The 16,065-nt window shown below is 46.2% G+C and overlaps 1 protein-coding gene across 3 annotated transcripts in view; it reads left to right on the top strand.

Annotated features, from left to right (window-relative positions):
• Positions 1–417: 417 nt before the first annotated feature.
• The window catches only part of LOC144096658 (phospholipid-transporting ATPase ABCA3-like), a 203,036-nt gene continuing 187,388 nt past the window's right edge, over positions 418–16,065 (top strand). For all 3 annotated transcript variants that reach the window (XR_013306797.1, XM_077629489.1, XM_077629490.1), the window contains exon 1: positions 418–615. Coding sequence is in view for 1 of the 3 variants with exons in the window: in XM_077629489.1 (XP_077485615.1) it covers positions 546–615 (70 nt within the window). In the remaining 2 variants the exon portion in view is untranslated. The remainder of the gene's footprint in view (positions 616–16,065) is intronic.

Genomic DNA, 16,065 nt, shown 5'->3' with positions numbered 1-16,065 from the left:
AAGCAGAACTGCATTGCTGGTCCATCACCCACCCTTGGGGTGTCATAAACGTATTAAAATTCGCGCATGTATAACGAAGCTTCCATTCTCGGAAGCCACTCAGGCATTGGGTCTTGTATCTTGTGGCCTTCAATAGCTCTTCCAATAGATTCACGAAAATACTCTCTCATTGGTCTCGCGTCAATGTCCGCATGTCTGGCTGCCATCCTGGATCGCCATGTGGGATGCCATTCGGTAGAACGACGGACACTAAAATAAAACGTAACAACTGTTTATTAGCGACGGCAGCGGACGAGCGTGCCCACGCTACGCTCGACCGGGTAGCGGAGCGAAAACAGCTGCTCTTCCCAGCCGTGCAGCCTGTTTTTGTAGCCGCCGTTGCTGACGCGTGCCTCGGGTAACGCAGCGGTGGCGCTGTGCTTTATCGGTAGCTCAGTTCAGAGCGTGTGGGCGCGTTACGCTGGGCCGGATGATAACTAGTTGGAGGCTGCGGAAATGCGCGCAAAGTTTGTCTCCACAGCCAAATACTGTGCAGGCCCAATATCATGATCATGTCGAAAGGGACACTGTCTTCATTGTCAACGGGTAAAAATCTGATTCCGAAAGCATCCACCGGTAAGTTTTTTTAATCGTGCGTTGTAGGATGTACCAAAAGAAAAAGGCTTCCCAACAATCTATGAAAACGTGTTAATCGTTTACGGCTTTCGGCTTATGAAACAATGATTTCCCCAAGACACAAAAACCCTTCTCTTCTAGATGCGTCTTTACTTCAAGAGTGTTCGTATGGAGCTTAAAAAAGAAACATTTAACTCTACCTGGTACAGCCGTGCTTTTCACTCGTTATAGAACTGTGTGCCATAAACCTGCACAGTGCAACGACCTGTACAATGGAACCGGAACAAAAAGACATCACAAAGGTCCTTTTAAAGTTTTTTTTCGCGATACAGCTGCCAGATATTCCATTGAAAATCGCTCTTGAAGGACGCGACGTGCCGTGTACACCTCTCTGAGGAAGCCGAAAATGCCCCCTTGTATAGTCGCCGAACCAACAATTAAATTTGGCAAGACCCTACGTAGCCTAACTTGACAAACAGTTCGTAGAAAGGGGTAATTCACGTCCCGAAAGAACATAAATCGATTCCGGACCACAAAGTGGGTTGGCAACATTGCGAAGAAAACGGCAAAGTCCAGGATTAGAGAGGCACGCTGGTGCTCCAGTCCTGACAAGCGCGTGGCTACCGACATTTGCAATGCAAAGTTCGATTACGATTTTAGGAGACTGTTCATATCTTGAATGCTTCGATCAAAGCTTATATTTTGGTATCGCAAATGAGAATGGTGGTATTTTTTCGGTGGACCAATAGGGCGAGGGTGCATATGGGACGCGGAGCGACGACGCAGAGAGGGCGAGCGGCGATCACCAGGGAACTGGCGATCAAAATCGGAAAATAGGGAGGCAGTCAACGTGTGTGGGAAAGCGTCTAAGCATAGGCGGCTGGTCCACGGTAGATGTGGATTAGTAACATGGCTTGAAAAGAAGCCTATACGTTCAGAACATGGCGGCTTATGATGCGGAACCATCATCCTCTTTGAAATGAGTGGACAGCTAAGCAATGATGTCTTAGTTAAAAAAAATTTGGGTCATAGCAACGTGTATTTCGCAATCAATAAAAAACTTCGAAAGTATTTAAGCGCAATGTCCAAAACAAAGCCGAAGAGAGATGCCACGACGAGCGTCGATTACCGGCGCTAGCCTGTGTTTGTTATGATTTTTCCCTTCGACTTCGCCTAGTGTCTCACGCTGAAATGCGATGTGCTAACGCACTAACAGGCTCACGTATTTCTAAACTTATACACCTAGTTGTAGATTCTTGTATGCGAGCTGTTTTTGAGCACCCGAGTTTACAGAAATGTATTTTGACAGATTTTAATCGACCGAATTAAGCCCACATAAGAGAGAGAATAGTGAAAGTTTAAAAAAGTTGCTATTTTTAGTTTACATGCGCGATACACAAGACGCGGAATAGTAACACATGAAGAGGTTGCTGCACTCAACCACGAAACAAGTTTAAAATTTGCACTCACAGCCAGCAAGCTTTCTCCTGCTGCGCATAAATGACATAGGTGGACGGTACATTGGCCTCCACTCTCGGAGTGAAATTATGACTCGTCTTTAGAACAAATAGAGCACAGGCATTTTTTCCAGTAAAAAAAAACCTATGAAAAAAAAGTGGCATAAAATGAAGCACTCACATAATGAGAAAGCAAGGAAAGGAAAGGAGGAAGAGATACGAACAGTGTGCTTGCAGACACAGGAAACGTTCGATCAAGTGCACTTGCCCTAGGACCTTACCCTGGAAGATTTAATAAATAGATTGCCTAATTACAGACCTCTCTGGTGCTAACACACAAACAAAATAGCAGCTGAGTCTGGGAGATTTTGCAGAGAGAGCAGACCTTGACATGGGACATACAGCACTCTCTTCTCTGATATATGATACTAAGAGAGCACCATCTAGTCATCACATATACAAAAGTCAATATGTACAGAATCCTTTTCAGTAGCAGTTTATAATACTTGGTAGGATGTAAGTAGCCAAACTGATCAAGACAGAATTCACTTCTCATTTGCAAGCGATAAGGTTGTAGATTTTTTTATTATAAACGCAGTGTAAGAAGTATATCTATGATAAAATTGCTGCCAACCGCCCCATACATCCTCTTCATCTCGAACACAAATACTTATCATGCATCAATTATGAAGCAGTTAAAATCAAGGCTGATAAAAGACGAGCAGCTGCACACAACGATGTGACGAGGTGACGAAACCTACACTGGCCAGTTAAAGCTGCCAGCTGGAGGCAAAAGTAATTGACCTTGGTCCAGGTGAATGACATAACAGCCGCTGCCTGCTGCAGTGAGAGAACATGAGTGTAAATATTTTATAATAAACAGGCGTTGTAATTAACAATTAAATGAACACAACTAAGCATTTTTAAAACTAGTAACTGGGATGGTGCTTTAAATAGTTCCAAATCGCACATACGTAACGATATATTTTTCACCTTCTTTGTCTGCCCACTCGACCCATTACCGCACTTCTGTTCTAGAGCACTAACGGATATTACTGGCGTTTGATACATAATGCTTGTTTAGCTGCACATCCACCTCCAGCGCCCATCTTAAGTTATCTCGCTCATTTTTAACATTAAATTTCCAGAACTTACAACACCATCCTCCATTCACACTCTAACTCTCCTTTTACTTTCCCTTCCCCTTCCCCAGTGTGGAGTAGCAGGCTAGGATCACCTTCCCGCATGCCGACCTCACCACCTTTCCTTTCATTAAATTACTCTCTGTGTCAAAAGCAGGATTAGTGCCTCGGCACTTGTCCCGTTATTTTTATTTCTCTCACTTCTGCCCTTCTTGCGTTGTCTTGGAGAATTGCTATTCACCAAATACCTAGCAATAAGTATTCAAGCCGTGCATAGTTGGCGCGGACAAATGTCGCAGGCTGGAAAAACTCTCGCCAGTTACATCAAGTATGCTTTACATATATCCAATCCCAGTCAAAACACACTACAGGATTCTAAGACAGATAATTTCTGTCGACTGCTGTGTTGTATTTTGGGCATGTCTTGTGTAGTCTGTCTTGTCTTCTGTAGTCTGTCTTCTGTAGTCTGTCCTGTCTTCTGTAGTCTGTCTTGTCTTCAATAGTCTATCTTCTGTAGTCTGTCCTGACTTGTGTATTCTGTCCTGACCTCTGTAGTCTGTCTTGTCTTCTGTAGTGTGTCTTGTGTAGTGCTCGTATGCTGTGTCGCAGTCGTTACTGTGTCACCTGCCACTTAACACAGGTTTTGTGTATTCTGGAGTGGGGAATGCACTGAAACGCACAACTTGTTAACGGTCGCCTGTCAATTAACACAAGCTTTGTGCATTCCAGAGTAATTTTCACGCACAAAACCACTAGAATTGAAATTGAAATGAAATGGCCGCCGCGGTGGCTGAGTGGTTATGGCGCTCCGCTGCTGGCCCGAAAGACGCGGGTTCAATCCCGGCCGCGGCGGTAGAATTTCGATGGAGGCGAAATTCTAGAGGCTCGTGTGCTGTGCGATGTCAGTGCACGTTTAAGAACCCCAGGTGGTCGATATTTCCGGAGCCCTTCACTACGGCGTCTCTAATAGCCTAAGTCGCTTTGGGACGTTAAACCCACATAAACCTTAAACCATGAAATGAAATGGATCAAGTTTTTATTTGCTGCTATGTGCATTTTTCAAACTTGCTGATGCACGCTCTCCAGTGTTGTCCTGGCCGCAGGTTTCTAGCTTTGTCGCCCATGAGCCAAGAAAAGTGGTCTTTTGTCTCGGTTGAAAGAGGAAAATAAAGATAGAGATCACTGAAGCTACCGCGCAAAAAGAATGTGAAAGCTTTAACACCTCCTCGACACTGATCGCCTTTCAAATTTGGCGCCATGGTTGTTTTCTCGTTCACTTGATTGGCTATTGATTAACTCTTATTTTACCCTCACTTCATCCCAGCCACCATTTCGAGTTGCCAAATCTTCCACCATGCGTCGTTTCAGCCCACTCACTAAATGCCAACCCAGTCTACTTACCCGTCTATTACCTTTTGCTTCTCATTAATTACCTAATTGCCTCTACTTTATGATTCTTTTTCTGTCTCCTCGACACGTATCGGTCACTTAACACTCACTGGCCACGTGACTGCCCATTTCGAGTTTTAAAACTTGGCGCCATGCTTTGGATCTGTCCACACTTCCGGTTTTCCAAATTTTTGGATGCGCTGTAGCTCCGCATACTTCTGGCGTTTTCAAATTTCGCGGCACTTTTGCACTGGCCCGGACACGTTTTTGACATTATTTGCTGTAAATATTTTTCCAATTTTGAACATTTTTTTGCGAAGCATTCTCACATCATCTTCTTCCAATTACAACCACTCCTTTGAAGTTATCTCTTCTGAGTTGCCCACAACTGCTGCGGACACGATCCATGGCAACATAGCCTGGTAAAGTTCTCGCTTTACTTAAAATGTTGCATTATTGGATAAAGATCACGACTGGGGGAATTGGTAGACTAACCTTACAATCAGCCACAAGGCAAAACAGGAGGAGACATAAGGTCAAGAAGAGGCTGGACTAACAACTGAAACATTGTTGAAGGAAAGCCGCAAAAGAAGACCCGAAAAGAGAAGCGTGTGCAAAATACCCCAAAGCACTGAAAGGGTCAAATGCAAACAAAAGTCGCTGGCATACTTATGAATCATCCAAAAAAGCAAATTCCTTACTTTGAAGGTTTACTGGCGGCTTCTCCACACGCGTCCTTAGCCTTACCAATGTAGTAAGCCTAAATTATCTACCGGCAGATTTCTCCCTTCCGTAAACCTGTGATGTGTCGCGGAATTTAGGCGTGCATAAAGACAGGTGGTCGTCAGATTTGCATTCACAAGAATGAACGTGCAGTTGCAGATTAGAATTTGGCTTACCCCCTGTAGAGTGAAAGTGCTCAGCCAGGCGCAAACTCAGACATCTGGCTGTCTGCCCATAGTAGTTGCAGCCATAAGGCATTGGAACCCAATAAACTCCATTTCTTTTGTACTTTTGCTTTTGAACGTTTGACCCTTTTTTATGAGGCACTGTCCATTGTGGACGATTACCCATAGTTTTATCAAGTCTTTTCTTAATGGCGGCGCACAGGCCTCCTATCTTGCACTTAAACATTATACTTTGCCACGACCTTCTTGAGACTGTGTGAAATACTGTCGTAGTGAGGTATATCAGCATTATCCTAGTATGTGTTCCTTTCACCGGGCGAGGGAAAACACGCTCTGACAGGTTGGTAAAATGGGAAAGTTTGTACTCAGCTGCTATTAGCTTAGAAACTTGCTACGAGAGTGCAAGCTCAGCACAGTGATGGGAAGATTTATGTAAAGATGACGTCATGCACGCGATTGCACACCCATCAAGTGTTTTCATCTTCGCTTACCTTAGCCAGCGACAAGTACACTTCATCACCATCGTTCCCCAGCCACGAGTGGTCCGACTCGTTGCTAAAAAGAGGCTTCCCCTATTTTGGGCTATAGCCCCAACAAACATGGTCGTCCACAAAGTGAAAGTCTGAATCAAGAAGCTGCTAACGGTTCTGCTGAGTGAAAGTCAGACGTACAAGATAGACTTTGACCGCATGCCTTAAAGATTCCTAAAACGTCTTGTGCCAACTTATCTGAGCCCTCCTTGTCCAAGAAAATTACGTAGGCATCAACATAACGAAATGTTACTATGCCGAAATCTTCCAAGCAGGGCTTTGATGCCGTATCGACTCCGGACAGAAAAATTTCGCTGAGGAACCGTGCGATCTAGAACCTTTTGCATATGCCTGAATACTGATGTCAATACCACCCTGCCAACTCACAAAAGTGGAGTTCTGTGGCGTTCTAGTTTCTAATGGACCGCAACCTGGGCACCACGTGCTCTGCAGTGAGCATCGACATGGAGGTCCTGTACTATTCATTGTACCATGATTGACTTCTGAGGCATGTGGAAGACTGCATCAGGGTGAACAATGAACAGGCTCTTACAGACGATTGCGTGCTTTCGATTGCTAGCTTCACGGGGCTGTTGTCCTTTTACTGCAAATCCGCATTAGTCAATTGGCAGGGCGGTATTTACACTCAATTAGTACCTTTGCTCAGCACCATTTTTTTAAATCGATAAGCCTTTAGAGCCCTGTTTGGAAGACCTCGGCATAGTAGCAGTTCGTTATGTTAAGGGCTAACTAACATTACTGCACATGGAGGGCATAAGCTTGCACAAGATGTTTTAGGAGTCTTTAAGGCTTGCGGTCAAGGCCTGTCTTTTACGTAAGAATTGTCTAAGCAGAACCGTTAGCAGTTTCTTGATTCCGACCTACACTTTGTGGGCGGCCATGTTTGTTGGGGCTACAGCCCAAGATCAGGGAAGCCTATTTTTAGCTACAAGTCGGACCACTCGCGGCTGGGGAAGGATGGTGAAAAGGTGTACTTGTCGCTGGCTAAGGTAAGCAAAGATGAAAAGACTTGATGTGTGTGTAATTGCGTGCATGACGTCAGCTTTACATAAGTCATGCCATCACTGTGCTGAGGTTGCATTCTCGTGCCAGGTTTCGAAGCTAATGGCAGCTGAGTTCCCACTTGCCCATTTCTCCAAAACCTGTCAGGGCGTGCTTTCACTCGCTTGGGGAGAGGGACACATACTCGATGATGCTGATATACTTTACCTCCACAGTATTTCACAGTCTCAAGAAAGTCGCAGCAAAGTATAATGTTGCTTCTGTCTTAACAGCTAAGTGCATTGATTGAAAAGGATTGATAAAATTATGGGTAATCGATCACAATGAACAGTGTCACATCAAAAAAGGTTCAAATGTTCAAAAGCAAAAGTGTAAATGTAATGGAGTTTATGGCGTTCCACTGCTGTATGGCTGCAACTACTATGGGCCGACAGGCAGATGTCTGAATCTGCACCTGATTGAGCACTTTCACTCCATAGTGGGGAAGGCAAACTGTAATCTGGCACTGCACGCTCAATCTTGTGAATTCAAATCTGAGGATGACCTGTCGCTTCGCACGTGTAATTTCTGTGACAAATCAGTGGGTTACGGAAGGGAGAAATCTGTTGGTAGATAGTTGAGGCTTACTACATCTGTAAGGCTAAGGATGCATGTGGCTAAGCCGTCGATAAACCTTCACAGTAACGAATTTGGTTTTTAGATGATTCATTAGTATGCCAGTGACTTTCGATTGCATGTCGCCCTTTCACTGCTTAGGAGCATTGTGCGCAAGCATCCCTTTGCGGGTATTAGTTCCTCAGTATTAGACCCCGCGGTGGCTGAGTGGTTATGGCGCTCGGCTACTGGCCCGAAAGACGCGGGTTCGCTTCCCCGCCGCGGTGGTCGAATTTCGGTGGAGGCGAAATTCTGGAGGCCCGTGTGCTTTGCGATGTCTGTGCAGGTCAAAGAACCCCAGGTGGTCGAAATTTCCGGAGCCTTTCACTACGGCGTCTCTCAAAGCCTGAATTGTTTTGGGACGTTAAACTCCCATAAACCATAAACTTTCTCAGTATGAATCCACACAGCAATAAATTGGACAGAAAAGGCTAAAAATACGTCACTGAGTGCTGGGGCAGTGCACGATCCAATGCATATGCCATCTTTCTGAACATATTCTGCACCTTCATGCTTCACGGCAGTGGACGAAAATTTAAGCGATAGGAGGCTTAAAAAGCTATGAATTGACACGCCAATAGCAAACTGAAAAGACAGTGGTGTCTCACTTTCAATACAGTCGCGCAAAGCAATCATTGTTTTTATCTTGAGGCATCGAGTAAAAACGATCTTTGACATCTATGGAAAAGGCAATGTTGAAATGCGCAGCCTCTTCCTGGTTTGTAAGATAGTTCACTGTCTTAGTACACTTAAGTGCCAAAAAATGGCCCTCAACTTTCAAGAGACCTAATTTCCCTTGTAGGAATCTAGAAAGAGGGCCTTGCTACGACCGTTTTTTTGTTACAGTTGTCCTCAGCGGCACACCTCGTGTTTTCGCGGTAAAGAAAACGCTGAGTCACATTTCCTTACTCGCACCCTTCTTTGTTCAAATTATCCAGTCCAATCGTTTTACCCAACTTTAATGCCTGTTTCTCTTTGTTTTCTTGTTCGTCATATGTAAATTTCAATTTTAATTCAGCTTTATTTTTTATATTTCACAGTGTTCAGGGCCACCCAGGCACAAAGCAGTAGGAACAGCTTGACGAGGCCTAGGATTCGGCGGCAGGTAACAGTGACAGCAGTAAAAATATTCTATACAAGGCATGCGTTGCTATAGTTAAAAGCCAGTCACAATTTAGCATAAACTTACAAAAAAGTGGTAAAGTAAATGTCTAAAAAAATATGAAGGCTTTATACAAAACCTAGCGTTAAAATGCAGATGATGTTACAACAAAACCCGTGATTGCACACATGACAGACAAAACTAACATCGGTATGGTCACTGCACGCGGTACTATTTTACGCTAGAAAGAGCAAGCACAGGCAACTCTAGAAACATTGAACGAAAAATTTTGCTTGTTAATAAAGAGTTTTTAAACTAATAGGCTAACCTTATTTTGAACATTTGTTACTGAATAGCTTAATTACTGGAGAAAGTGGTTAGTTCGCTGCTGTGGAATCAACCATTTTTCAGAGGCACGTGTTTTAGAAATATTGCAGAGTAACGTTGCACTGGAGAGTGTGACTAGGAAGTCTATTTTTTCATTAGGAAAAAAAGTGGCAGAGCAGACGGTAACTATAAAGAGAATGGATATTGATAACATCATGCTGACGAAATAGCTCGGCTGAATGATGTAAATATGGTACTGTTTATGCAACGCATGGCTTTTTATTATGGACGCAGAAGTGTTCTGACGTTTTTTTCTGCCCGTCCCCTACACTAGTGTACAATGCTTGATGTGTGAACGGAGAAGAGCGTGGTAAACTTGTTGTCTAAGGGAAATTTGAAAGAGATCATAGGTCCGAAATAAGGCATCTACAGGAGATGAGAGTTGTTCAGCCACCTGTTCAACATGACTGTCCCAAGCCTTCTGACTGGAGAATTTGACGCCTAGTATTTTGTGCTGTGTAACGATATCTATTTTATGAGGTCCTAAATTTAGCTCATGACCAGGGACATAGCGTTTGCCTTTAGGCTCAAGTATTTTTTTTTTCCCCGATTACTGTTAAGGTATTTTTGGGGACCATTTAAGTAGTTTTGACAACGCATTATTCGCCATTTAAAAGAAATATAGTTCATTATTTGAGCTAAAGAATAAGCATGAATCATCCGCATATTATACAATAAGGCCATTACAATCAGTAGGCGTAAGATTATTTACATATGCATTAAAGAAAAACGGTCCAAGAATACTGCCCCGTGTATCTGCCCTTTCTTCGTTCGCAGGTACTGAACAGCACCTACCTTGAAAGCCATGGACCATTTTTGATTCATAACTCTAAAGCGGTAGTGAACTATCTTAAGAACGACGAACAATCTTTCCGCTTCAACTTTGCCTTTTCCATAGATGTAATTATCTCTTTTACTCGACGCCACAGGAGGACATCATGGTTGGTTTGCAAGACTGTATTCAAAGTGGGGCTCTGTCTGTTTTTGAAAATGCGATTGGCATGCGAATTCGTAGTCATTTAAACCTCGTCTGGTTTTACTTTTCGTAGACTGTCGTAAAACATAAAGGTGCAGAATATGTTCAGAAAGAAGGCATATGCAGTGGTTCTCGCCACACCCCAGCACTTAGGGGCGTCTTTTTACTTTGACCAACGTACTCTGCACGGATGAGCGAAATGCATTTTCAGATATTTTGACGACTACCTTGTAGTAATAAACATAGATTGAAAACTAAACGTTTTGACGGATTTACCTGCCTGGTTGGGTTTGAAGACTTGGAATACACTCCACATCTCCAACCAAAAATGTTTAATTTTAACCCAACTCCTGATGAAGGAGCTGAGTCGGCTTCCGAACGTTGGCTAAAAATTAAACTTTTTTTCGTTAGAAACGTACAGTTCATTCTAGGTAATAAGCCTAGCAAAGTCTGACAAGAGGTAAGATATCGTCGGAGATGAGCTTCCTGTGTTATTTCTTGCGCCGGTGTCTAACCTTCACCACGGAAATACTAAGCGACGAGACGGTGCAGTTCTTTGACATGCATAAAATATGAAAAGGCACGTGTTTGCTGGTTGTGTGAGCCGAGGAGAAAAAAAAATGGCAGAGGATTAGCTCGGCATGGCGATGCGCCGTGTACTACGCTCGGCAGTCTGGCATCTCCGTTTTGCAAGCCGTTCCTCTCTCTGTTCGGGCGTCTGCGCTGTTCTCTTTGCCTTCTTACGCTCATCCTCTATTTGTTGAGTAGCCAAGTGCCAGGCGACCAGCTCAGGATCAGAAGCGTGAATCTTCTCTTGTTTATACCGCTGTTTATCAGTGGCTGGGCTCTCCTTCTCTGCATCCATATCTAACGCTGTGATACAGACCCATTACATCTCCGCCTTTTAAACGCCATGCTGCCCACGCGACGCGCGGTTCGGGTGATAGTCGGCGAAGAAGCGTGCGGCGCACCTTGGGGGTCTCTCTGGTTACCATGGTATCGGCGCCTTCGCACAACTGCTCATCCGCGTGACGTCACGCGCGGCTTCGATGGTGGAGCGGGCGCGAGGCCGCGGCGACGGCGAAGTGCACGCCGTCCGGTTGCCATGGCAGAGGCACATGCGCAGAACTGTCTCCCCTGCCTCACAGGGAAATGCTCGACAGGTATCCCAGTGTAGTTCTCGCTACAAAAGAAATCTTAAGCTATCATTCGGCGTATTCCACACTTGTAAAAAGAGGTATTGCCATGAATGCCATCCGCGCTGCTCTCAATAAGTCGCGTCACGATTACATCACCGAAAGCGTGCCATTGGAAAAATGGCTGCGGCTTAGCTCAGCTAACCCCGGATATGCAAGCGAGAACTTCCATATCCACGTGGTTCGTTGTGTGCTCGTACTGCGGGAGCGCCCTTCCTGCGTCTCGCCAGTCTCCGCCGCGGAGTACTTTCAAAGCTCGTCGCTGTCTTCTTTTGGCATCTTTCGCTCACCATTGAGCCAAGCAAAGATCCCGCTCATCATCGCTTTCGGCAGCCCTATTAGCGTGTTTGCGCTTCATATCGATTGTTAAATCTCCCATATGGTTGGCAATATCGATCGGATGATCAGACGCGGCGCGACGTCTGCGACTACCCGCTCTCGAGGACCTCGGCTCCGGCTGACTTGCTTCCTCCATAGGGAGCGCGCAGCGGTCCACGCGCGGCTGCAGTAACTGCGAGTCACGTGGTACGTCACGTGGTCATTTGCGCACTCCGCTTCTCGTGTTCAAGCTCATTCATGCAGATACAGCGAAGTCAGCGCCGCTAAGCTAGTAAGCGTTTCGCTTTAAAGCTTCGATACCGAGTTTCTCGAGGAAACCATGACATGTGTGGCGGAAAAGCTACTGAAAGAACTGAAAACTGAGCGGAGACGAAACCGCGAAGATTCTCACCTACGAATTCGACTTGTGGCTATGCCGTATGTGCCCAACGTGCCGCACCGTCACAAAAAAAATGGCAAAAAGTTGTGGCGTAAAGCTTGTATTGACTGCCCCGAAAAGGTTGTGCGCTTATGCCATCACGTGAACGGCGCGGCAATGCAGCCAAGTTGCACTCCAAACGCAGTTCGTTCCTTGTGAAGCTGGCACTTGAGGCATGTCAGGTCGGGAAATCAGATCGATGCCTAAATGAACGCCTTAGAGAGCACCGCATGATAGCGAGATCTATATCGGCTGAGGGGAATCCCGCTGATCACTGCAAACAGTGTCTGACCACAAGATACCCTAAAGGTCCGGACCCTATACCATGTTCGCCTAACTTTCAGAAAACGCAATCACGATGAGAAACGTTTGAAGCCCTGTGCACTGATAAACAATCATCAAACTGCCAGCATTTCATGTGCCAGTCTATTTAGAAAAGGATACCGTACATCAGGCGTGGCGCCTTGCTGCGCGTGGTTGATTCTCCGCACCTTTTCAGTTATATTCCATGCTTTTGTTTTCAATAAACGACTATTGAAGACTAGCGTCTGCCCTGTGGGCATTTATCTTTGGGCCCGCATGAGCTTTGGGACGCATCAACGTAGACAGACACACGGAACACGAAGCACAAGTTCATACGTTCCAATGTTCATGCTGGCCCAAAGATTTATCCATACCAACTGGCTGAGAGGAATTACATTTTCCTGTATGCATGCTTGGTGATATTAGCCGTTGTAACCCTTGTGTCGAAATAAGCGGTAGCAAATATGACTGCGTCACAAGTCGTACGATGCGCGAAATGTTTGCGACAAATCGTCGGTAACCCACGCGCATCTCGAGCAATCTGCGCACAGCATTATTGGCCGTCAGGTGCCGGAAGTGTGGGACAGCAGTGGTTTTCTGCGGGTCCGGGTGGATTCGCTCGTTACTTATGATGTAACCCAGATACAGCTGCTTCTCGTAAGCTAAAGGCACTTCTCTGGCTTCAGGGTGACCCTGATGTCTATAACACTGTTGATAGCCTTTCTACATAATTTTCAATGGTCGACGAGGAGACTAGGACGTCATCTATGTATACGCGACAAATCTGCCACTTTGGGCCGCCAGTATTTTGTTCATTGCACGCTGGAACGTTACTGTGGCAGAAGAGAAACCGAATTGGATGACACTGAACTCGACGAGTCCGTTGGGCCTAATGATGGCCCCCTTCTGATGACCCCTTTCATTGTCCTCGACTTGCTAAAACCCACTCTTGAAATCCATGTACGGAAAGTATTTGAAGAAAATGTTTCAATTCGTAATTCTGCGGCGAAGAGGCTGTTAGGCAGTATCATCGATTCGGGATAGGATGTAGGCCTCTATTCGTTACATCGGTCAGTCGGCGGTAATCAACCAAGAAACAGACGTTACAGCCCTTCTTCTGAACGAGGACGGCCAGGGCTGCCCAGGGGTTCTTTGATGGCTGGATGACGTCTTCACAAAGCAATTCTTCCACTTCTGGGATGGCTTCTCGTTCTCGCGGCTACTCATAAAGGGGCTCTGGAGGCTAGGTAGGGCGAGCTTGGCGGTTAGAATGCGATGCTTGGCAATCGGCGTTTGTCGGACAATCGGTGAAGAGGAGAAGCACTCGCTCTATCTTGAAGTGGACTGCGTATCTCGTATTGGCTGTTGCGGGGCAGGTGGGGGTTCATGTCAGACATGGGCTTATGACTGTCCTTAGGTGAATCACCTGAGACTCGCTCATACAGAACGACGTCGTCGTCAATGTCGCATATTTGTTTGTTAAATGCAGTCGATGTTCCTCTATTAACGTGCCGGTATCTTTCACCCGAGTTCCTCAACAGCACTTCAGATTAGTTATTGCGGAAATATGCCATGCCTCTTGCGATGTCGATTACTCGGTCTAGAAGAGACTCCGTGTTCCTCGATGTTTGTCTACATGTGTTTGGCTTCCGTGGCACCCTCGTTCACCACGACGCGTGAGCTGGGTGGAACGCTTACTTGTTCGTGTGGGACACTAATGGTAACGTGATTCTCCATGGCTGTCATCGAAAGGATCTGTTCGTCCGTCGAAAGCGTGATGAACTTGGATCGGAGGTCGATGATCACCTGATGCTGACTAAGCAAATCCATTCCAGGTATAACGTTGCGAAAACATTGCTGTACAGCTACGAGGTTCGCAGGATGTGCATGTCCGTTGTCGGTCGCTCGCGCCATGCAACGTCCCGATGGTGTATTCTGGTGCCCTCCTGCGTTGTGAATTTGTGGGCCATTTCAAGCGGTGGTAACTTTTCACAGCTACGTGCCGAATGTTCGATTGAGCACTGAATAATCCGCTTAGGTGTCAAGTAGAGCGATAACTTTACGGTCGTTGATAGGGGCTTCTAAGTCGGATGTCGTGCTTCTTTGAACATTGCCCCGCCGTCGGGTCAAGGATTAATAGGGCGTGTGGATCACGGTTAAGACGTGGCGTCGGGTCTTTTCTGACTGACAGCGCCGTTCTGAAGTCCGGTCGTGCCGTGGTCGTGTTTGAGCTGGTGTTTGTGTCCAGCAGAGTGGGTGCAGCGCCTTCATGCATCATTCTCGGTGGAGTATGTCCGTCGTTTCGCTGGTGGGCAACGCAAACTCCAAGGTAACATTCATTATTTTCCCTTTCGAGATCTGGGGGACCTTCCGCGAGGAGCCATTGTGTATCTGCGGACCGGCGACGCCAAACATGGTGTAGACAGTGATGGTGAGCGGGACCGATGGGTTGGTGTGCTCTTCTTAGAGCAGATACTGGTCGATTTCCCGTAGCCGGATAGCCGGGCTGGGGTCATGGGTCATCAATTGCGAAGCCACGCAGGCCCACTGTTCTGTAGAGGCAGTCTCGAAGAGAGCAGCTGGGTTCGACCTATGGAAACAGAGAGGGCGGGCGATTGGGATATTTGGGGTGGTGTATAGGGCTCCTGGCGAGGAGTGGCAGGACACCTTTGGCTGCGCACCGCGGCAGCGAAACTCATCGCTCATGGTTCTGTGGCCTTCGGAATATAGATCCCATATTCCTGTGGCACTTCTCGTGCCAAAATATTGAAATCTGGTGCTTCAGTCTGCGGTCAAGATGGCACCAGTCGTCCCAGCTCCTCGTGGCTGATTTTTCTGATAATCTCCCGCAAGTTATCGCTGGTGGCGATCTTGGTGTCCGGACGAATTGCACAGACTAGGGCCTGGCGGCTCTACTCAACAGTCCGGACGTCGAGGCTCTTATGTTTCGTGGAAGCTTCTTGCCCAAATTTCTTTGTGGTTTGGGTGGCCGGCGTACGACGCGGGCAAAGAGTTCTTTTCGTAGGTCATGTCGGCGTCGGCGCGACGAAGGAGGCGCTTCAGACTCGTTCGGGAGCCGGATTATGGACTCCAGGAGTTGCTCAAAGTTGGTCTCATAAACCGCACCAGCGGCAGCACCTTCCACCGCAGGATAGTGGACCATCGCTTAACCGCTGCACCACTGCGCAGGTGTAGTACGAACACTCCCACCGGCCTGGGAATGCAAAGCAAAGAAGCGCACATTGAGGCACTGGAAGCAATTCAGCGAAAATCTGTTCGATTCAACTTTAATAAATATCGTTCTTCTGACTCCCCAATCACTTTTATGGCACAACACAACATACAGACTTTGCAAACACGAAAAAAATTGAGATTGAAATTTTTTTTCTTACTCAAAAATAAATAACTCTTCATGAGTCGTGATCAGAAGCCGATCACAACGCGGCTAACACCACATCGTCACACGGAATCACTAACACCGTACAGGGCTAGAATCAAAGCATTTAAATGCTCATTTTTTCCTCACTCAATAATTCAGTGGAATGAACTCCCGCCTGAGGTTTTAAACAGCATCGATGCCATTGACACAGTTGCTTATTGATAATTGCTGAGTTATTTTTCCTTGT

Source organism: Amblyomma americanum, chromosome 7 (genome assembly GCF_052857255.1).
Source record: "Amblyomma americanum isolate KBUSLIRL-KWMA chromosome 7, ASM5285725v1, whole genome shotgun sequence".
NCBI lineage: Eukaryota > Metazoa > Arthropoda > Arachnida > Ixodida > Ixodidae > Amblyomma > Amblyomma americanum.
Note: the sequence above shows the minus strand (reverse complement) of the source record. Positions and strands in the feature narration are given on the sequence as shown.